At 43.5% G+C, this 24163-nt stretch overlaps 1 protein-coding gene across 1 annotated transcript in view; it reads left to right on the top strand.

The window, feature by feature from the left end:
- Positions 1-24022, top strand: part of LOC311129000 (dual specificity calcium/calmodulin-dependent 3',5'-cyclic nucleotide phosphodiesterase 1A-like) — a gene marked incomplete at both ends in the record, with an annotated part of 82322 nt that extends 58300 nt beyond the window's left edge. Inside the window, 14 exons of the mRNA XM_084161235.1 lie at positions 7334-7447; positions 11809-11991; positions 13731-13797; positions 14379-14495; positions 17274-17414; positions 17528-17628; positions 19089-19214; positions 21192-21293; positions 21746-21866; positions 22150-22231; positions 22495-22615; positions 22949-23142; positions 23282-23554; positions 23967-24022. Coding sequence (XP_084017361.1) covers positions 7334-7447; positions 11809-11991; positions 13731-13797; positions 14379-14495; positions 17274-17414; positions 17528-17628; positions 19089-19214; positions 21192-21293; positions 21746-21866; positions 22150-22231; positions 22495-22615; positions 22949-23142; positions 23282-23554; positions 23967-24022 — 1798 coding nt within the window. The remainder of the gene's footprint in view (positions 1-7333; positions 7448-11808; positions 11992-13730; positions 13798-14378; positions 14496-17273; positions 17415-17527; positions 17629-19088; positions 19215-21191; positions 21294-21745; positions 21867-22149; positions 22232-22494; positions 22616-22948; positions 23143-23281; positions 23555-23966) is intronic.
- Positions 24023-24163: the final 141 nt, after the last annotated feature.

The raw sequence follows: 24163 nt of genomic DNA, 5'->3' as shown, positions 1-24163 counted from the left end.
CCAACAAGTGCTCAGCATATGTGGGAACTCCTTCAAGACTGTTGGAAAAGCATTCCAGGTGAAGCTGGTTGAGAGAATGCCAAGAGTGTACAAAGCTGTCATCAAGGCAATTTCATAGTTTTGATGTCTTCACTATTATTATACAATGTAGAAAAATTTAAAAATAAAGAAAATCCCTTGAATGAGTAGGTGTGTCCAAACATTTGACTGGTACTGTGTCTGCTGTGTGATTGGTCTGGTCCAGTGTGTGTGAGATGGAAGCCATCAGGCCAGTGCCATGGAGCGTGACAGAGGAAAAGGTCATATGATTGATAAAGCTACGGATTGAAACACTGTGGGTGGGAACAGCCCTGTTGTTACTCCCCAACCCATTACCCATTAACTATTTCTGTGGTTTCAAACTGTGGCCTAAACGTGGTGTTTGTGACCTATTCACAAAGAGTTTCCAAGTAGGTGTGCTGAAATAGGAGCAGTTTGGCCTTTAAATCATAATAAGTAAGATTACATGGACAGGGGGGACCTGCCCTAGATCAGCACTCCTACTCTGAGACACTTTTTGAATACAAAAAGGTCTGTGGGAGCCTGCTGCTGCTGAGTGTCTGTGTGATAAGTGAGCTGGGGAGGCGGTAGTTTTTAGGGGCTGTTGCCAACTCTCACCCTGGCTGCATCTCACTTTCATCCTAAGTGTACCAGATACACTATATCAGTCTAAATATCACAGTACACTCTTAGAAAAAAAGGGTTCCAAAAGGGTTATTTGCGGAGGGATTTGGTTCTACCAAGAACCGTTTTGATCTGAAGAACCCTTTTTGGAAGACAGGTTTTTTCTAAGGCAAAGGGTTCTACCTAGAACCTTTAACATCTTAAGAACCGTTTTCGGAAGAAAGGTTTCTTTGATGATTCTTTGGAAGGCAAGAAGGGTTCTACGTAGAACCATATATCATATTTCCCAGCATGCGCTATTGCAGGGTCATTTTCAGAATTGTTTGTTTTAATATCTGTGTTTTTGCATTGATTGGTTAATAAATGTTATGCTACACAAAGATAAATAGCATAACATTTTCTAAACTAATCCAATAATTTAGTAGTTGGACTTATTGCACCCGTTACTGAGATGGTTGTTCCAGTTTAGATGATTGAGGTAGTCTCAGTATTCATTTTTCCCTACCCTGGCAGTCATTCTGAATGCAGGTTGCGGGTGATTAAAAAATTCCACTTGTTGGATATCGTAACTCATTGCAAGCTAGTATAATGTGACTTGCAGGCCTGACGTGGCCTGTACACCAGGAGTTTCCCAACACCACTGTGTTAGGATATACAGTTGAAGTCAGAAGTTTACATACACCTTAGCCAAATACATTTAAACACAGTTTTTTTGTGTGTTTTTTTTCCTGTCTTAGGTCAGTTAGGATCACCACTTTATTTTAAGAATAAAAAAAATAAAAAAAAATTATTTCATCACATTCCCAGTGGGTCAGAAGTTTACATACACTCAATTAGTATTTGGTAGCATTGCCTTTCAATTGTTTAACTTGGGTCAAACTCTTCGGGTAGCCTTCCACAAGCTTCCCACAATAAGTTGGGTGAATTTTGGCCCATTCCTCCTGACAGAGCTGGTGTATTTTATTTTCTATAGGATTGAGGTCAGGGCTTTGTGATGGCCACTCCAATACCTTGACTTTGTTGTCCTTAAGACATTTTGGCACAACTTTGGAAGTATGCTTGGGGTCATTGTCCATTTGGAAGACCCATTTGCGACCAAGCTTTAACTTCCTGACTGATGTCTTGAGATGTTGCTTCAATATATTCACATAATTTTCCTTCCTCATGATGCCATCTATTTTGTGAAGTGCACCAGTCCCTCCTGCAGCAAAGCACCCCCACAGGATGATGCTGCCACCCCCGTGCTTCACGGTTGGGATGGTGTTCTTCGGCTTGAAAGCATCCCCTTTTTCCTCCAAACATAACGATGGTCATTATGGCCAAACAGTTATATTTTTCTTTCATCAAACCATAGGACATTTCTCCAAAAAGTACGATCTTTGTCCCTATGTGCAGCTGCAAACCGTAATCTGTCTTTTTTATGGTGGTTTTGGAGCAGTGGCTTCTTCCTTGCTGAGCGGCCTTTCAGGTTATGTCGATATAGGACTCGTTTTACTGTGGATATAGATACTTTTGTACCTGTTTCCTCCAGCATCTTCACAAGGTCCTTTGCTGTTGTTCTGGAATTGATTTGCACTTTTCGCACCAAAGTACGTTCATCTCTAGGAGACAGAACGCGTCTCTTTCCTGAGCTGTAATACGGCTGTGTGGTCCCATGGTGTTTGTACAGATGAACGTGGTACCTTCAGGCATTTGAAAATTGCTCCCAAGGATGAACCAGACTTGTGGAGGTCTATATGGCGGCAGGTAGCTTAGTGGGTAAGAGTGTAGTGCCAGTAACCGAAAGGTCGCTGGTTCCAATCCCCGAGCCGACTAGGTGAAAAATCTGTCGATGTGCCCTTAAGCAAGGCACTTAACCCTAATTGCTCATGTAAGTCGCTCTGGATAAGAGCGTCTGCTAAAATGTACAATTATTTTTCTGAGGTCTTGGCTGATTTCTTTTGATTTTCCCATGATGTCAAGCAAAGAGGCACTGAGTTTGAAGGTAGGCCTTGAAATAGATTCACAGGTACACCTGCAATTGACTCAAATGATGTCAATTAGCCTATCAGAAGCTTCTAAAGCATGACATAATTTTCTGGAATTTTCCAAGCTGTTTAAAGGCACAGTGTATATAAACTTAGTGTATATAAACTTCTGACCCACTGGAATTGTGATACAGTGAATTATAAGTGAAATAATCTGTCTGTAAACAATTGTTGGAAAAATTACTTGTGTCATGCACAAAGTAGATGTCCTAACCGACTTGCCAAAACTATAGTTTGTTAACAAGAAATTTGTGGAGTGGTTGAAAAACAAGTTTTAATGTCTCCAACCTAAGTGTATGTAAACTTCCAACTTCAACTATAACTAGGCCCTCAAAGTAAGGCCTTATGATATACTGTATGTAATGTATTGTCATAAAGAAATACATTTTAAAGGATAATAAGGCTGGTGGAACTGTTCATAGAGGGTTCTAGGAAGAACTCTCCAAAGATAAGAGTCCTGGGTAGAATCTTTCATAGAGGGTTCTAAACAGAACCCTTTGTAGATGGTTCTAGGTAGAACCATATACAGGGGGTTCTATGAAGAACCCTACATAGAGGGTTATAGGTAGAACCCTCTGCAAAGGGTTCTATCTATCAACAAAAAGGGTTCCCCTATCGGACAAACCGATGAACCCTAGATGGTTCTACTTAGCACCTTTTTTTCTAAGAGTGTAGATGTAATAACACAGGCAGTTGACAATGTGGAAGAGATAGCTCTCTGCAGCTTGATTATGCAAGGCAAATGTTTACTTTAGGCATCCTCACTAGAGTCATGTATTGAAATATTTTGATATTACAGACCATTATTAGGTGCAACAGGTGTCACTATTATTTACGATCTCCAACACATCAATGTAGGCTGAGCCTCTCGTAGGTGTTTGTCTTGTTTTAGACTACAGTACAAGCCAGTGCTGGGGCTGGCAGTTTGACAATGGTAGTCAGTCAGAGCTTCAATTAAATCTCAACATAATAGAACAGTGTAGGCTTGGCACTTGGCTCACTCATCTACATTGGCAGAGTGGTATCCTACAGTTCCCCCTTTGAAGACATAAGAAGAAGGAAGGACTAAAAAGAAGGAAGGAAGAAGAAGGACTAGAAAAGGAAAATAAGCCGGCAGTAAAGGCAGGATGAAGTCCAAGGCTTATCACAGTCTCTCCACTACATGTAGGGTACATTCTGCTCACTTTGTACCAGAGATGGTGTTCCCCTGCCCACGTTGTAGGCAGAAACATGGGTTGTTTTCTGTACTATTTTGTGTGTGTGTGTTTTCTGTACAGTATTCTGGCTTTCAGTCAGTTGATCCTGTTGCTCAATACTTTTAACAGCTTGTGTTTTAGGATGATGTGTTATTATAAACCACATGTCTATTGGTTCTGAATCCTCCACTATTATTCACATAATAACAGTGTCCTTAAAACAGACTGGAAGGAGTTGATTTGATCTCAGATTGAAAACAGATAGGGTATGGTGATGCTCCTCTTATGGGATGTTAGGTTGTGTCCCAAATGGCAGCCTATTCCCTATACAGTGCACTATATGGGAAGTAGGGTGCCATTTGGGACATACCCTAAGTCATTTTGCTGAGGGTTGGTTTGTTGGTTAGTTGTGGGTCTGAGTTTTGGAGACTGTGTGTGCCCAATGAGGCATGGCTCTGTGTCAATCCCCTGTTGTTTTTAATGAGGCACTAGTCCCGTGGTAAATATTTAAAGATGTATGCGAGCAGAACCAAAGGCTTCACAGACGCCACTCTCTTTCTGGGCTTTGTTGATCAGACGGTCGGCGGAGTTCAATGGTGCTAGTTCTTTGGATGGTTTCACACACACACACTGGGAGAGACACACACACAGGCAGACACACACACACCAGCCCAGATATTTTCTGCTGTGGCTGGATGAGTGATCCTGACTGTTCTTCCTACTTACAGTAAATACACTTTCCCTCTCTGCCTTCTGTGCCTTTGCAGTTCATGAATAAAAAAACAGATATTAGTTTAGTCCTTGAAATACTGCAGGATTATGAGAACTGCTTCCCTTGCAGAACGTTAATGGCAGTTTCAAGGACATTGGCTTTGTGTGTTTTCTCTAAAATGTCAGTGTACATACTGAAAGATTTAGTTGTTGGCCTTGCATTGTAAAGTTAGACAATGTGATTCTGTGCTGAACCATCTAAAATAGAATGATTTGATTGGATTATGTGGTAGAGTATTCATTATTATCAAATGTCTGTCATGGCTGACCTGTTTTACTACTGCTGCTGTCTGCACAATATAACAGATAAATGACTGTAATATTTATACTGTCTCAAATTCACACCATTGGTCTTTTACCTAACCCAGTGTCTGTCACGATCGTCATAATGAGTAGACCAAGGCGCAGCGTGATATGCGTACATCTTCTTTAATAGAGTACTAGCAACACGATACAAAATACAAAACAACAAAACGAAACGTGAAGTCCTCGGTCATGAACACAAACCAACACGGAACAAGATCCCACAAAACACAAGTGCACAACAGGCTGCCTAAGAATGGTTCCCAATCAGAGACAACAAGCAACAGCTGATTCTCGTTGCCTCTGATTGAGAACCACCCCGGCCAACTTAGAAAACACATGAACTAGAAACAGAACATAGAACACAAAACATAGACCCTACACACCCTGGCTCAACATATAAGAGTCCCCAGAGCCAGGGCGTGACAGTACCCAACAGGGGAGGGGCCGGGTGGGCATTCCGCCTCGGAGGCGGATCCGGCTCCGGGCGTGACCACCACCCTCTAACAACCCCCCCGTAGCGCCCCTGGTCTGGTCTGGCCCCGCTGACTGGAGCTGGACTGGACATCGGTGGAGCGGATTGCTTAGGCTCCGGTGTGGAGCAGCTGACCGGTGAAACAGGCACGGGCTGTGCCGGACTGACGACGCGCACCACAGGCTTGGTGCGGGGAGCAGGGACGGGCCGGACCGGGCTGGCAACGCGCACCACAGGCTTGGTGCGGGGAGCAGGAATGGGACGGACCGGGCTGACGAAGCGCACCACTGGCTTGGTGCGGGGAGCAGGAACAGGCCGGGCCGGGCTGACGACGCGCACCATTTGCTTGGTGCGGGGAGCAGGAATGGGCCGGACCGGGCTGACGAAGCGCACCACTGGCTTGGTGCGGGGAGCAGGAACAGGCCGGGCTGACGACGCGCACCATAGGCTTGGTGCGGGGAGCAGGAACAGGCCGGGCCGGGTTGGCGACGCGCACCATTGGCTTGGTGCGGGGAGCAGGAACGGGCCGGGCCGGGCTGGCGACGCGCACCTTTGGCTTGGTGCGGGGAGCAGGAATGGGCCGGGCCGGGCTGGCGACGCGCACCATTGGCTTGGTGCGAGGGGCAGGAACAGGCCGGACCGGGCTGGCGACGCGCACCATTGGCTTGGTGCGAGGGGCAGGAACAGGCCGGGCCGGGCTGGCGACGCGCACCATTGGCTTGGTGCGAGGGGCAGGAACAGGCCGGGCCAGGCTGGCGACGCGCACCATTGTCTTGGTGCGGGGGGCAGGAACAGGCCGGACCGGGCTGGCGACGCGCACCACAGGCTTGGTGCGAGGGGCAGGAACAGGCCGGGCCGGGCTAGCGACGCGCACCACAGGCTTGGTGCGAGGGGCAGGAACAGGCCGGGCCGGGCTGGGAACACACACCACTGGCCTTGTGTGGGGATCAGGAACGGGCCGGACCGGACTGGTAACACACCTCTACCTCTCGCCGTGCCTCTACACTCTCCTTCCCTCTACTGACCAATGGCCCCCGTAACCTGGTGGCCTTCTCTCCTCGTCCACAAACTCGCCCTTTATCTGCCTCCAGCAGCCCCGTCGTCCATGCCGTGTGCCCCCCCAAAAAATATTATTGGGGGTGCCTCTCGCCTGTCCGACGACGGCCCGGTTGGCGCCGCTTCTCCTCTCCTGCCTGGGTCTCCCCCTTCATCGCCCTCCGGTAACGGACGGCCTCCTCCTCCGTGATCTGCCCCCAACCGAGGAGGACATCCACTAACGTTACCTCCGGCGTTTGCTCCTGGACACGCTGCTTGGTCCTGTATGGGTGGGATCTTCTGTCACGATCGTCATAATGAGTAGACCAAGGCGCAGCGTGATATGCGTACATCTTCTTTAATAGAGTACTAGCAACACGATACAAAATACAAAACAACAAAACGAAACGTGAAGTCCTCGGTCATGAACACAAACCAACACGGAACAAGATCCCACAAAACACAAGTGCACAACAGGCTGCCTAAGAATGGTTCCCAATCAGAGACAACAAGCAACAGCTGATTCTCGTTGCCTCTGATTGAGAACCACCCCGGCCAACCTAGAAAACACATGAACTAGAAACAGAACATAGAACACAAAACATAGACCCTACACACCCTGGCTCAACATATAAGAGTCCCCAGAGCCAGGGCGTGACAGTGTCATATAGGCTAGTATTAAAGCCGACTGTCAGTTGATATAGAATCTGATGTAGGCCTATAGAATAAGTGGACTATTTGACACATAATGTAATGGCACTATTGAGTTGTATTGACATACTCTTCTCCATACTGTACGTATTATCCAGTGTTCATCAGCTCATATATGAAGATGAAATGTGAATCCACCTTGCTCTTTGCAGATTGAGATGCCTGGTGAAGCAGCTGGACAAGGGAGAAGTGAACGTGGTGGACCTGAGGAAGAATATAGAGTATGCAGCCTCTGTTCTAGAGGCAGTCTATATCGATGAAACCAGGTGGGTGCATTTCAATTAAATTCCATTCCATGCATGACTACATCAAGTATATTGCACTCTCTGCACCGCTGAAGGTACAGGAAAGAACTGCGCAAATACAACTCACACTATTATTATTATTATTATTATTATTATTATTATTATTTATTATTATTAATTATTATTAAGTTACAGGAAAGAACGGCACGAATACAACTCACAGAAAATGTGTGCGTGCGCGCGCATATGTGTGGTGAAGCCAGAGACAGGGAGAGAACGTCGGGGGGGAACGTCTGTCTTCAAAAGGGATGAAAGATAAACTGAAAGGAGAGCTGATCCACTCCCTGCTTTACTTCTTCAACTCCATATGTGAAGCTTTCCATCTCTCCATGGAGGAGACTATTAAACTCGATTCTAACTGAGCCCCACCCCCCTCAGTCTGAGCTGTTGTGGCTGTAGTTGTTGATGCAGACTGCAGTGTGTCAGCTCAGGTGTGCTCTCCAACGATACGCAGGTGTTTGCATAGCCTGTAGACTGATTGCATGCAGGCATGTTAACAGAGCTCATGTTCAACATCTCTCTCTCTCTACTTCTGTCTTTCTCTCTCTTACCCCCTCTCTCTTTCTACCTCTGTCTTTCTTACTTTCCCTCCCTCTCTCTCTCTCTCTCTGTCTCTCTCTCTCTACCTCTGTCTTTCTCTTGCTCGCCCTCTCTTTCCCTCTCTCTCTCTCTCTCTCTCTCTCTCTCTCTACCTCTTTAGTCTTTCTCTCGCTCGCCCTCTCTCTTTCCCTCTCTCTCTCTCTCCCTCTCTGTCTTTCCCTCGCTCTCTCTCTCTCTCTCTCTCTCTCTCTGAGGCCCCAAGTCTATCTCCCTCACTTTAGTATTCATTAACAAGGCTTTGGTCCTCAGTGCTAGAACTCTCTTCAATCACCATAATACAAGGCATGTTTGCCAGAAAGCACTGCTACAGTCCCAGAAGATTGATCCAAACAAAATAATGAAGTCGTTCTTTGTGTGCATCCCAAATGACGTTTATTCTTTTTATTTTTTACAGTCGCTCAGTTTTACAATTTCAGAATAATTACTTGCAGAAGGAAGTCCTGTCCTGCACCCGTATCACCATTCTATACACCTCATTTCCTTACATTAGCATCTAATCTAATGTTGGCACTATAATCACATCATGAAAAATATCTGCCTCTCTTTTCCTTCATTGGCCACATTTTCATGAAGACTGAAGATCTGTTTTCCGGTTAATAAATGGCTATTTTCCTCAGTAAAACAAGAAGACTCACTGTGAGAAAGGAAGAAGGGAAACAAAACAAACTGCAGTGGAAAGAGAACCTGTCAGTTAACACTTCATTCAGTTAGAACTCCATTCAGCCTTCAGAAAGACATTTACTGGAGATCACATAGCTCCATACCAGGACAGGTAAACAGACATTTACAAGACCCAATATACCTGGCCTCTCAACTCATTACATTACAGTCACCAATGGAAAAACATTAACATATTTTAAGGCGTGTCTTGTAAGGGGCTATATTTGTTGCACCCATGAGTGAGAATGCTGTACCCCCACAGAATATGGTAATATACTGTATTTTAGGAATTCTACAAACCTTGTCCTGAAACTCTACAGTAACTTACTGGCCAATTGTTGCCAGTAAGTGACTGTAATTAAGATTATAGTACCATACTGCAGTTTTGGAGGGCCAAAAACCTTTTGAACACTAGTGGGTGCATGGTATTGTTGTTTCTCACTCATTAACATATTTTGAGGTGTGTCTTGTAAGAGGCTATATTTTTAGCAGCCATTAGTTAAGAGTCCTGTATCAATGTATGTGATATGTGGTGGTAGTTCCATAACAATTAAATGTATATAGGGAACAGATCAGACTGGTAGTGGGTCTTAATTGGTTTAATGTTTGAATATTTACCCCTATCCATTTGATCTGTTTTGCCCTGTAATCGTCCAGTTTAGAAGTCTTTGTTTAGGCCTCTAGAAGTGCAAGTGATATAAAACACCTAGTATTTATTAATATGCAAATGCCTACAGACAACCTGCTTTCTCTAATCCCTTGTAATTACAGTAAAATAATGTATAAATAATGTTCTTACAGTTTAGTAGTCACTTTTACTGTATTGAACTGTGTTTCATTCCTCTGGCGTCAAGTTACCATGAATATCTCAGTATTGTATTGGCACCATCCAGTGATAGTCAGAGATATCATAAGATATATTGTTGTAATTACAATTATTTTGAAGACCAATGTATCCTTTGCTACAACAACATTTTCAGTAATAGTTACAGAATGTTTTTACTTGCTTTGACTGTGATGTTTTTTTTTTATCAACCTTGGTTGAATGCACTGACTGTAAGTTGATAAGGACAAGAGCTCCCGCTAAATGACCTAAATGGTAATGAATATGGTACAGATTGGTTTCCCACACCCTAAGGTGTAAAACAAGGAGATGCCTTATCACTGACTCTGTTATGTTTATTCATGATTTGGCAAAAGACATCAAATCAAACTGTATTGGTCATAAGCGCCGAATACAACAGGTGTAGACTTTACAGTGAAATGCTTACTTACGAGCCCATTGCCAACAGTGCAGAGTTAAAAAGTAAGACAAAAAGGAAATAGTAACACAATAAAAACAATAACGAGGCTATATACAAGGAGTACCAGTACCGAGTCAATGTGCAGGGGTACAAGGTAGTTGAGGGAATTGAGATAATATATTATGTACAGTGCATTCGGAAAGTATTCAAACCCCTTGACTTTTTCCACATTTTGTTACGTTATAGCCTTATTGTAAAATAGATTAAATAAAACATTTTCCCCATCAATCTACACACAATACCCCATAATGACAAAGCGAAAATAATTTATTACAGATAAAAAACTGAAATACCTTATTTACATAAGTATTCAGACCCTTTGCCATGAGACTCTAAATTTAGCTCAGGTGCATCCTGTTTCCACTGATCATCCTTGAGATGTTTCTACAACTTGGTAAATTCAATTGATTGGACATGATTTGGAAAGGCACACACCTGTCTATACAAGGTCCCACAGTTGACACTGCATGTCAAAGCAAAAACCAAGCCATGAGGTCGAAGGAATTGTCCGTAGCGCTCCGAGGCAGGATTGTGTCGAGGTTGTGTTTTTGGCAGCATTGAAGGTCCCCAAGAATATAGTGGCTTCCATCATTCTTAAAGTTTGGAACCACCAAGACTCGTCCTAGAGCTGGCTGCCCGGCCAAACTGAGCAATCGGGGGGAGAAGGGCCTTGGTCAGGGAGGTGACCAAGAACCCGATGGTCATGCTGACAGAGCTCCAGTGTCCTTCTGTGGAGATAGGATAACCTTCCAGAAGGACAACCAAACTCTGCATTCCACAGTAAGAACATCATACCAAAGGTCAAGCATGGTAGTGGTGGTGTGATGGTTTGGGGATGCTTTGCTGCCTCAGGACCTGGACGACTTGCCTTAATAGAAGGAACCATGAATTCTGCTCTGTATCAGAGAATTCTACAGGAGAATGTCAGACCATCCGTCTGTGAGCTGAAGCTGAAGCGCAGCTGGGTCATGCAGCAAGACAATGATCCAAAACACACAATCAAGTCTACATGAAAATTGCTCAAAAGCAACAAATTGGATGTTTTGGAATGGCCTAGTCAAAGTCCAGACCTAATCCCAATTGAGATGTTGTGGCAGGACTTGAAACGAGCAGTTCATGCTTGAAAACCCACACGTCATTGAGTTAAAGCAGTTCTGCATGGAAGAGTGGGCCAAAATTCCTCCACAGCGACGTGAGAGACTGATCAACAACTACAGGAAGCATTTGGTTGGAGTCATTGCAGCTAAAGGTGGCACAACCAGTTATTGAGTGTAAGGGGGCAATTACTTTTTCACACAGGGGAATTGGGTGTTGCATAACTTTGTTTATGAAATAAATATGTAATTGTTGTGTTATTTGTTCACTTATGTTCCCTTTATCTAATATTAGGTTTTGGTTGAAGATCTGATAACATTCAGTATCACAAATATGCAAAAGTAGAGAAAATTAGAAAGGGGGCAAATACTTTTTCATAGCACTGTATGTATACAGATTGTGTGTAGGTCAGTCTCACACTGTAATCTTCTCTTTGTGCCAGACCAGTTTCAAACGCCTTCCGTTTAATTTTTCTGGATTTATTTGTATTATTTTTACTGCTCTCTAGGGTTATTAGTATTGCTTGGATAACCTTATTTACTATTATGTATTGCTTTCTTTTCATTCTTTATGAGGTATAGGATAGTATGGTGCTGGTACATTTGTGTAACGTGTTCCAAGTGCCCTGGAGTGTGACTCTGTCCCTTGATGTCCCCCTCCCAGACGTCTTCTGGACACTGAGGATGAGCTCAGTGACATCCAGGCGGACTCTGTGCCCATGGAGGTGCGTGATTGGCTGGCCTCGACCTTCACCAGGAAGATGGGTGTGGTCAGGAGGCGACCCGAGGAGAAACCACGATTCAGGAGCATCGTCCATGCCGTGCAGGCTGGCATCTTCGTCGAGAGGTACACACACATGTTTGTTTTACTGTCCTTGTGGGGACGAAATAATTGATTCCCATTCAAAATCCTGTTTTCCTTAACTTAACCTTAAACCCCATAAACCTACTGTAACTTGTAGCCCTAATAGTAACTCTAACCCCTAAGCCTAAAATAGCCTTTTTCCTTGTTTTACTATTCCTTGTGGGGACTTCTGGTCCCCACAAGGATAGTAAAACCAAACACACACACAAACACACGCTCTCTTCTTCGTTGAGAGGTTGTACTTTCATGAGGCATGGGAAAATAAACCTATAAGAGAATTACAGTAGGATATTTATATTGATAAGTATACAGAGACATGTAAGTACAGATAAGTACAAAAACAACATACCATCAACACTTTATTAGAAGCTCCTATGAATTGCTTCAGAGGTAGTGTTGTTTCTTAAAAGGAAAACACAACTGTCATTCTGCCTTTTAACAGAAAATGGTTATTATTAAAAACCTGCTTATTTCCACTAAGTGGGCACAAACATAAATGGTGGCTTTTAGTTGTAGTGTTGCTCTTAGAAGGAAAGAATAACTGACATTCTGCCAGTCAATAGATATGGACATTAGTGAAATGTGCATACTCTTTCTTGAGCATAACTGCCTACTTACAGTGGGCACCAACATGAATATATAAACATAATATTCAGCAAAGTGTCTCAATCTCCTTAAGAGCTGCTGCTAGGGCCTGTGTCTCACTCTTATTCCCATGGCAACTACCAGGCTATTTCAATGTGCCATAGACACCTGTTGGAAACAATCCTCTATCTTTATCTCCTGGAGCTGAATATTACAAAATGAAAGCCACAATGCAGGTATTTGAGATTTCATGCTCGGTTCGACAGTTGGAATTTGTATTTCTTAGTTTATTTCTCAAATTAGTCAAACTTAATAGGTTAATGCTTAATGCGTTTTGATGGTTTCTGCTTTAGTGGCCAACAGTATAATTTGAGTTATAAAATGTGTGTTGTAATTCCATATGTTAAGAATGTTGTAAGATCTGTCCGTCAGACAGTATGGTCTCTTCAGCCCAGATTCTCCTGTGAAAAACAGGTCTATGATTTCAAAAATTCTCAGAGAAGAGGAGAGAGGAGAATACAGTCAATACCCAGCATGCCAGATTCCTCTTCTTCTTCTTTATTATGAACTACACGTAGGTTGAGTTCCAAATTGTACCCTGTTCCCTATATAGTGCACTACTTTTGACCAAGGCCCATAGAGAATAAGGTGCCATTTGGGACACAACCCTCTTCTCTTTAATTAGCTTGGCTGGGTTCAGACATGTCGCACCTTTCTTTGTTGCTGTTTCCAAAGCCCAAATACAGTCTTTCTTTGGCCTTATTTAACAGCCCTGTCTCATCCCTCCTCCTCACCCCTTTCAACACTTTAGATTTTTAAAATGTAACTACTGTTGATCCCACCGTTACTGGTTATTGTTGAATACTGAGGTATTGTGGCTTTATGAGACTGTAGCATTTTTATACCGTAATGGGTAGTATACAATTAAAATCATCAGCCATTGTTTGTTGTCCCTGTGTGTACAGTTTTCTATGTATACAAAGTAAATGTATAGGAGCTGCCACAGCAGGCAAAACTGACTGAAATGAAATATTTACAACCACTAATCATTCGAACATTGTTTCAACCCGATTTGCCCGCTGGGCATATTGCAGTTCTATTGTCTAACCACCTAATGATTGTGTATCTGTCTTCAGGATGTACAGACGGACGTCTAACATGGCTGGGCTGACGTACCCTCCAGCTGCCATCACTACTCTGAAGGTGCTTGATTCATCATATTACCATTATTATGCCTACTATACCGCAGGGGTAGGCAAGCCGATTTTTGTCAGAGCAGATGGTCGGGGGCTGAAGTATAATTCTAATCACATTTTGTACACTACAAATTTACCATGAGTAAGCCCAAGAAGAGATTGAATTTTTAAATAACAATCATTTCATACCTTGATTACATTGAGACATGATCACGTCTTTCACTTTATATGTGGGCATATTTTGGAACAGATTTTCTCAATTACAATGATTTTAGCTGAATTCCTGGTGATTTTATATAATTTTTTGAGATGGGAATGATGACATTTTAAAACATTACAGGGATAATAAACTGTGTCATATCATTCATAATGATTACAGAATACAGCCTTTATTACAGCTGTACAAGATGTACCTGACTTTACAGCTGTTTAGACTTTATCATAACATCATCCTATTCTGACATCCATAGAGATGATGTCAGAATGTGTTATTGTGTATAAGTAATATGTTTTATTTTATAGAACCCAATGTGTGTTCTATTTAATTATTTGCTGTCATCATCCCTGACATCATCTGATTGTTTACAGGATGTAGATAACTGGTCCTTTGATGTGTTTGCGCTCCACGAGGCCAGCAGTGAACACGCATTAAAGTTCCTGGTGTACGAACTCCTCACCCGCTATGATCTGATCAATCGCTTCAGGGTTAGTCTCTCTTCAGTCTCTCTCTTGAACGTTAACATCAGGGTGTGTGTGTGTGAGTGCATCTATCTGTGTGTGTGTGAGCGATTGAACCGAGGTTTTGTAAACTTTTAAACCAGTAATTCTGAAAGTAGCGCTCAAGAGCCAAAAAGGGTCCCTGAAATGTGGGTATGTGCATGTGTCTGTTTGTGCATGCATGTGTGAGTGTGTTGGTATCGTGTGTGTGTGTGTGTGTTTGTGAGTGCATGCGTGCGTTGGTATCGTGTGTGCGTGTGTGTGTTTGTGAGTGCATGCGTGCGTTGGTATCGTGTGTGTGTGCATGTCTCTCTCAGTCCTCTGTTCTACACCACAGGCCTCTGGGTGCCTCATGAAGACATGGTTTAACACTCCAACCTGACACTGTTCTGTTCTCTGTTCTCATCTCTGTCTGGTTTTAGATGAGAGATTGTACATGTCCTCTGTTAGATGAGTGGTGAGAATATCACCAACACTAACTGTTACTGTGCTTTGATCCCAATGTGAGGATGATCTTTTAATATGATCATATGGTTGGACTTTACTTGAACCCTCTGTCATAACGGCTACATAACACTACATAACCCTACATGACACTACATGACATAACTAAGAGCAGGGCCCAGAACACACAGCAGGGCCTGAGACACACAGTAATCTTATGTAGCCGTAATGTGTTACAGATCATACAACAGTGGCCCTCTATTCCAAGTCATATTGTTTGTAGCCCCACCTTCCAAGTGAATCCATCAATACCCGATCAAGACATATTTACATCTCTGTCACTTCAGCCCTGTCACCTACAGATAGTCACCTATAGATAGGTCATGTTGCACTGCTCAGACGTTGCTAGCATCAAACAATGGTTCATCGACTGTGCCGTCGAGCACCAGATTGCTATAACATATGATGTGGTTAGCTGATACGTAAAATACCTATCCAGGTGTTGTAAGATCTGGCATGTGTCAGCTACGTCTGAGCAGGGGAACAGGACCATTGTCACCCATATATAGTCACCTACATATAGTCACCTATAGATAGTCACCTACAGATAGTCACCTATAGATAGTCACCTATAGATAGTCACCTATATATAGTCACCTACAGATAGTCACCTATAGATAGTCACCTACAGATAGTCACCTATAGATAGTCACCTATAGATAGTCACCTACAGATAGTCACCTATAGATAGTCACCTACAGATAGTCACCTATAGATAGTCACCTATAGATAGTCACCTACAGATAGTCACCTATAGATAGTCACCTACAGATAGTCACCTACTGTATATATATATATATATATATATATATATATATATATATATATATTCACTTACTGTATATATAGTCACCCATATATAGTCACCTATATATAGTCACCTACAGATAGTCACCTATAGATAGTCACCTACAGATAGTCACCTACTGTATATATATATATATATATATATTCACTTACTGTATATATAGTCACCCATATATAGTCACCTACAGATAGTCACCTATAGATAGTCACCTATAGATAGTCACCTACAGATAGTCACCTATAGATAGTCACCTACAGATAGTAACCTACAGATAGTCACCTATATATAGTCACCTACAGATAGTAACCTACAGATTGTCGCCTACAGATTGTCACCTACAGATAGTCACCTACAGATAGTCACCTATAGATAGTCACCTACAGATAGTCACCTATAGATAGTCACCTACAGATAGTCACCTATAGATAGTCACCTACAGATAGTCACGTGTGGGTTGTGTACTTCACAGCCATACTGTCATACTGTTCCTAGAATTCAATGTGACAGTTAGGCTTTAAATGGACATTAAAATATCTGGAGGAGCTCAGCTCTTTCATTGTGAATGTGAACGTGTGTAATGCATGATGCTCATATTTGGATTTAGGAAGAGTAGTGTTCTGGGCCATGCTCTGCTCTTAGTCTGATTAAACAATAGGAGTTAAGCTTGCACACAAGCAACAGTACATGTACACGAAGCCCCCACACGTGTATCTCTTTATCTCTCCAGCTTCATTGTAGGAAAGATAACTCCAGCACACATAACAATTTGGACAATAAACAATGTGCAGATGTAATACAGTATATTGCAGGAGTGTGCAGAAGTTATATTTTCTGTAATGAAGTCTGCTCTGGGGATGTAATTCCCTGCACTATACATTTGAAAAGTATAGTGATGTGTGTGATAACATTTCACTTCTGTCGCTCCAGTTGCCTGGAACTCACTGTGTTAGTGGTTGTCTGTGGTGAAACTGGCCCTCCCTGACCCAGCACGGAGCCATTCACCTTCCTGTTGTTCATCTAGCTGAAACTTTGAGCTCTGGCTTCTGTTTCTGTCTTTTTAAAATGGTGATCTTTGATTAAAAGGCAGAACATACTTGATTTTTGAAATAATTTTTTGGGGGAGTGTGTCCCATCCTTATCATTTATCAGGCAGGCCTAACCTCCCTGTTCTTCCCCAGATTCCAGTGTCATCTCTGGTGTATTAACCTCCCTGTTCTAACCCAGATACCAGTGTCATCTCTGGTGTCTTAACCTCCCTGTTCTAACCCAGATACCAGTGTCATCTCTGGTGTCTTAACCCCCCTGTTCTAACCCAGATACCAGTGTCATCTCTGGTGTCTTAACCTCCCTGTTCTAACCCAGATACCAGTGTCATCTCTGGTGTCTTAACCTCCCTGTTCTAACCCAGATACCAGTGTCATCTCTGGTGTCTTAACCTCCCTGTTCTAACCCAGATACCAGTGTCATCTCTGGTGTCCTTCGTAGAGGCTCTAGAGGTAGGCTACAGCAAACACAGAAACCCCTACCACAACCTGATCCACGCTGCTGACGTCACACAGACAGCACACTATCTGATGCTCCACACTGGCATTATGGTGAGTCTCTCACACACACACGTTTGTGCAATGAAGTGTCCCCCAGCAACATAGACAGATCAAAGGACAGGTTCCGATTGTGTTTCTTGTTACAATCTCTCTCTCACTCACAGCACTGGCTCACTGAACTGGACATCCTAGCCATGGTGTTTGCTGCAGCTATCCATGACTTTGAACACACTGGGACAACCAACAACTTTCACATTCAGACCAGGTGTGTGTGTCCGTATTCTACTGTCAGTAGATCTTTTCATTCCTGAAGTTTGACACAACAACCCGTAGCTAATGCTGACCAGACCACACGCGCGCATGTTGATTTTGTCCACCCACACCAGACGCGATCAGGACACACACTTTGAAATATCAAAACAAACTCTGAACCAACTATATTAACTTCGGGATAGGTCGAAAACCATTAAACATGTATGGCAATTTAGCTAGCTAGCTTGCTGTTGCTAGCTAATTTGTCCTGGGATATAAACATTGGGTTGTTATTTTACCTGAAATGCGCAAGGTCCTCTACTCTGACAATTAATCCACAGATAAAAGGATAAACCGAGTGAGTTTCTAGTTCTCTCCTCCTTCAGGCTTCTTCTTCTTCTTTGGAATTTATATGGCAGTTGGCAACCAACTTTATGGTGCATTACTACAACCAACTGGACTAAAGCGTAGACATCAGTTCATCTTTCAATCACCCACGTGGGTAGATGCTCCTAAAAACCAATGAGGAGATGGGAGAGGCAGGACTTGCAGCGTGTTGAGCGTCACAAATAGAACTGAGTTCTATTTTAGCGCCTGGCCACGCAGACGCTCGTTGACGCACACGAGCAGTGTGGGTGCAATAATTGAATAACATGTATGTGTACATTTATTTTGCAACACGAGCGGTGTGGTCAGCATGTTAACTACTGTACCACTGGTGATCGACCTTATAGACTGAGTGATGACTCAACAATAATTATTTATTGTAATTTCCATTCATTCCATTTGATTCCATCCTACCAATACCAATGTTAAACTGAAGATGTCCCTGTATTGTACTTTTAGTACATCACTTGCCTCCCAGACAGACAGACAGACTCTGTATTGCTCTGACCCTGACTAATGAATGCCAATGGTAAAGGCACCCATTTAAAGAATCCATTAAAGTGAAGTGTACAATAAGAATACTCAATATTGCAGCATTGACCTCAGTGATAAGGGATAGCAACAAAAGAGAGAGTGAGAGTGAGCGTGAAAGAGAGAGAGAGCGATTAAACCCTTCATTTAGTTTAAACCTCTGCATGGCTTTCTAGTCTAATAACAATTGATCAGAAAGGCCTCTGGTGTGTTAGACGTGAGGGTTGTTGTGTGGTGAGATGGAAAATGAAGGTATTGTTCAAACTCCCCCTCTGTGATTATGTGTTCTAATCTCCAGACTGAAATGAGGTTTCTCAACAGGAAAATCTGGAATTCTCAAATCGCTACCATCTCAAATCGCTACCATCGCTATCGTATCATAATCACTATCGTCATTTCAAACCTGGTTGGAATTAAAGTCGCTTCAACCTGGGTACTGTTTCCATACAAGTTGGCTACCTGGTAAAGTAATCCAGCCTGGGAAGCCCCATGTGGCACAATGAATAATCACACCTTCTCTTCCCTTTCTTCTGCTCCTTCTCTTCCTCTATCCAGGTCAGAGGTGGCCATCCTGTACAACGACCGGTCAGTCCTGGAGAACCACCATGTCAGTGCTGCCTACAGACTTATGCAAGAAGATGAGATGAACATACTGGTCAACCTGTCAAAAGATGACTGGCGGTGAGTTAAGAAAGACTGCTCACATCCTCAGTCTTTGGGGTTTTAGGCTGGGTTTCTGTACTTTGTGACAACTGCTGATGTAAAAAGGGCTTTATAAAATGCATTTGATTAATTGATTGAGATCAACACTTCAAAGAACACAGGGGCTAGAACTGTAACATAACCTGGATACTTAGCCTTGATTCTAGGTTTGGATACGAATGTAGTGTGGTGTATGTCAATGCAAGACTATTATATAACCTGGATGATAGATAGAATATGTCACATTCAATCAAACTACATGATCAAAAGTATGTGTACACCTGCTCATCGAACATCTAATTCCAAAATCATGGGCATTAATATGGAGTTGGTCCCCCTTTTGCTGCTATAACAGCCTCCACTCTTCTGGGAAGGCTTTCCACTAGATGTTGGAACATTGCTGCGGGGACTTGCTTCCATTCAGCCACAAGAACATTAGTGAGGTCAGGCACCGCTGTTGAGCGATTAGGCCTGGCTCGCAGTTGGCGTTCCAATTCATCCCAAAGGTGTTCAATGGGGTTGAGGTCAGGGCTCTGTGCAGGCCAGTCAAGATCTCGACAAACCATTTCTGTATGGACCTCACTTTGTGCACGGGGCATTGTCATGCTGAAACAGGGAAGGGCCTTCCCCAAACTGTTGCCACAAAGTTGGAAGCACAGAATTGACTAGAATGTCATTGTATGCTGTAGCGTTAAGATTTTCCTTCGCTGGAACTAAGGCACCTAGCCTGAACCATGAAAAACAGCCCCAGACCATTATTCCTCCTCCACCAAACTTTACAGTTGGCACAATGCATTCGAGCAGGTAGCGTTCTCCTGGCATCCGTCAAACCCAGATTCGTCCATCGGACTGCCAGATGGTGAAGCGTGATTCACTGCTCCAGAGTCCAATGGGGCGAGCTTTACACCACTCCAGCCAACGCTTGGCATTCGCATGGTGATCTTAGGCTTGTGTACGGCTGCTCGGCCATGGAAACCCATTTCATGAAGCTCCCAACGAGCAGTTCTTGTGCTGACGTTGCTTCCAGAGGCAGTTTGGAACTCGGTAGTGAATGTTGCAACCGAGACAGACGATTTTTACGCACTACACGGTTCAGCACTCAGCGGCCCCGTTCTGTGAGCTTGTGTGGCCTACCACTTTGCGTCTGAGCCATTGTTGTGCCTAGACGTTTCCACTTCACAATAACAGCACTTACAGTTGACCGGGGCAGCTCTAGCAGGGCAGAAATTTGACGAACTGACTTGTTGGAAAGGTAGCATCCTATGACGGTGCCACGTTGAAAGTCACTGAGCTCTTCAGTAACGCCATTCTAATGCCAATGTTTCTATGGAGATTGCATGGCTGTGTGCTCGATTTTATACACCTGTCAGCAGCGGGTGTGGCTGAAATAGCCGAATTCACTCATTTGAAGGGGTGTCCACATACTTTTGGTCATGTATTGTATGACCTTTATATGGCACATCTGCCCTGGCCGACTCAGCAAGTAGAGCTCTTGAGGGAGTTATAGGAAAAACAAAAACACTCAAAGATATTGGTTATGCCAGCCTAAAACCCCAAAGAGCAAGCGATGCAGATGTATAAGCACGGTGGCTAGGAAAAACTCCCTAGAAATACAGGAACCTAGGAAGAAACCTGGAGAGAAACCAGGCTCTGAGGGGTGGTTAGTCATCTTCCGGCTGTGATTCAGTGATTATGGAAAGTCCCACAGCTCACCCCGATCAGTAGGTACTGTATGAAAATGATATGCTAATGACTGAGGTTTGTCGGAAGAAGCGGTGCAAGACATCACACTGTGTTCTTGTCCTGGAGAATCCAAGAACAGCTGGAGTGGAGGCTAGGTGGAAACTGACCCTGTTCACCTGTGTGTGTTTCCAGAGAGCTACGGATCCTGATGATTGAGTACAGACATGTCCTGCCATTTTTCTTTAACCTAACTCTAACCTGTCTGTCTGTCAGAGAACTGCGGACCCTGGTGATTGAGATGGTGATGAGTACAGACATGTCCTGCCATTTCCAGCAGATCAAAACCATGAGGAATGCCCTGCAGCAGCCCGAGGGGTGAGTGGACTGTCTCAGGACCCTGACCTATGACCCCTAACCCCTGAACCCTTAGCCCTGACCCCTAAACCCTAACCTCTAACCCCAGCTCTCTGGACCATGCCTTTCATCTCAATCCTTTATGTGTCCCTGTATGATGTCCCTGTGTGTGTGTGTGTGTGTCCCTGTATGATGTCCCTGTGTGTGTGTGTGTGTGTGTGTGTGTGTGTGTGTGTGTGTGTGTGTGTGTGTGTGTGTGTGTGTGTGTGTGTGTGTGTGTGCGTCTGTCTGTCTGTCTGTCTGTCTTGTGTGTATCTGATGTACTGTTGTCTGTGTGGTTGATTGACAGAGTAGACCAGGCTAAAGCCCTACTGTATCTCTGATGCTGTCTGTCTGTCTGTCTGTCTGTCTGTCTGTCTTAGTGTATCAGTGTCTCAGTATTTGTGTTAGCTGATGTACTGTTGTTTCTACAGAGTAGACAAGGCTAAAGCCCTGTCTCTGATGCTGCATGCAGCTGACATCAGCCACCCAGCCAAGGCCTGGAAGCTGCACTACCGATGGACACAGGCCCTGATGGAGGAGTTCTTCAGACAGGTACAGTACAAACATAGTCCTACCTTACAGTCCCTGACAGATACTATGGGAGAGGGAAACTTGACCACTGTATTATGTATGTATCCCACTTCTGACACCTGTATTGCTAAGGATATGGGATACCATTCCAATAGCTTTAGGAATATATTCACTTGGATCAACTGGATATGTTACACAGAGCACTATGGGTATTGTAGTGAATCATGTTACATTATACAGTAGAGCCGCTCCTGCCCTTCTGCATTGATATGGTTATGAAGGCTGGTATTGTTGTTTCTTACAGGGCGATAAGGAGGTTGAGTTAGGGCTGCCATTCTCTCCTCTGTGTGATCGAAAAACGACCATGATTGCCCAGTCACAAATAGGTGAGCGTCACACCCTATTATTGTCCTCCCTGTGAGCTGTTTCATACAGCTCTGATGGGTTTGTGTCCTCAGACAGTCCATAGCTCAAATGCGCCGCCATGTGGACATTTGAGAAACTATCAGATATTTTTCCCTTGCTACGATAAAGCATGGGAATCTTCACTGTCTGTCATCATAAATTACATTTGCTGTAACATCACAGACTGTTTTTTCTCCTGTTTCTCTGAAAAGTACAATCATCAGTTTCTCTGTCTGTCTCCCAGGGTTCATTGACTTCATAGTAGAACCCACGTTCTCTGTGTTGGTGGACACGACAGAGAAGATCATTACACCTCTCATAGAGGATACCTTAAAGTCACACGACACTGGCGTCCGCAGGTCAAGGTGAGACACATTCCCAATATTATAAACTCTGGAAAATCACAGTTTTCGCAGCTTACAGTTTTCCCAGTTTAGCATGTCTGATGTATTCAAAATGCCTACCAGTATCACCCACACTCAGAATTTCTCTATCTTCTATCTCTATGGTCGATCTAAGCTGTGGAATAAGCAACCAAGTATTACTCAAGTGTTTTCTGTTCTATACAATATGTCCATATTAGGACAGCCTCACAAAGACTTGGTGTCAGAGTCATTCTGACTTACGGCGTCAACATATATTTGACAGAATGGACGTAATTTGACAGAGTTTCTGTTTTATGTTGCTTGTTGGTTCAGTTTGACAGGTAGTGGGTCGGTGACGGTGGTGGAGTCAGTCCAGAGACACAGTGGTCGAGGGTCCAGCCAGGGGGTTGACCAGGGGCTCACTACAGACTATAGCCTGACTGGCATCGACCTGAAACGGGTCAGACACACACTGGCAGAGGTCATCCAACACAACAAAGACCGATGGAAGGAGCTCTCTGTACAAGGTATAGTTGTCTTGTTGTTGTTGTTGTTGTTATTGTTGCTCTTCTTCTTCAGTCACCTGAATACCTATCCTTCTTTCAGTGTACTATGACATGACATTACATGTTCATTCCCTTTGCTTGTGTTATCTCGTTTCCTCAGAGTTGGCGAGGAAAGAGCGAGCTGAGTTGACTCCTGACCCAGAGGAGGAGTCCCTGATGAACACAGAGGTTACGTTGACTCACACCAGGCCTGAGAGACACAGCCAGGAGCTCCAATCAGAGCCATTCAATGAACTGATGAACAACACAAACAATAACTCTTCCCAGGAGGACTCAGAGCTGGACCACAGTCCTCACAGACCTCTGTCCATGTCTGAGGATAAAGAGACAACATCACCTGGTTCCATCTCTCCTGAACACCTACCATGGAACGGTAGGAATGTTAGCTAACGATATGATACGGTATAATATGATATGATACAATATGATATCATATGATACTATATACGATATGATATACGACACAATATACGATAGAATGTACAATACAACAATGCAACATAATGTAGTGGAATGTAACATAACGCAACACAACAAAATGCAATACAATACAACACAATACAAAACAGCACAATAGCACAGTGAAACCAACAGTCATGCCTTTTAACTATGCTGTTGTCCTGTCAGTAGGCTATAGCTATGTGGTATTTTTCTCGTCTCTATAATTGTATTGTCAGTCACGGCCATCTGTAACCAAATGTCGAAGAGATAGCTGCAGAGTGGAGGGTTGTCAAGGTTACAACTGAGTGATGCTGTGTTGTCATGGTAACTGTTGTTGCTTGCAGGAGAAGGCCCTGGGCCAGTCCTTGAGGAGGGGGAGGAGTCTCTTCAGAGCCCTTGATTTTGATAGGCTACCCAACAACGCTGCCACTTCCTGATTCAATAGGCATTAAATTTGTTTGTTTTGTTTTTTTATTGTAAATTTGTTCTGATTGATTTTATTGTTATTTATTAAAGATAGGGGTCTTCATGCTCCACTTTG

Source organism: Coregonus lavaretus (genome assembly GCF_964263955.1).
Source record: "Coregonus lavaretus genome assembly, chromosome: 5".
NCBI lineage: Eukaryota > Metazoa > Chordata > Actinopteri > Salmoniformes > Salmonidae > Coregonus > Coregonus lavaretus.
The sequence above is the reverse complement of the archived record's forward strand: the minus strand, read 5'-3'. Positions and strand labels throughout refer to the sequence as shown.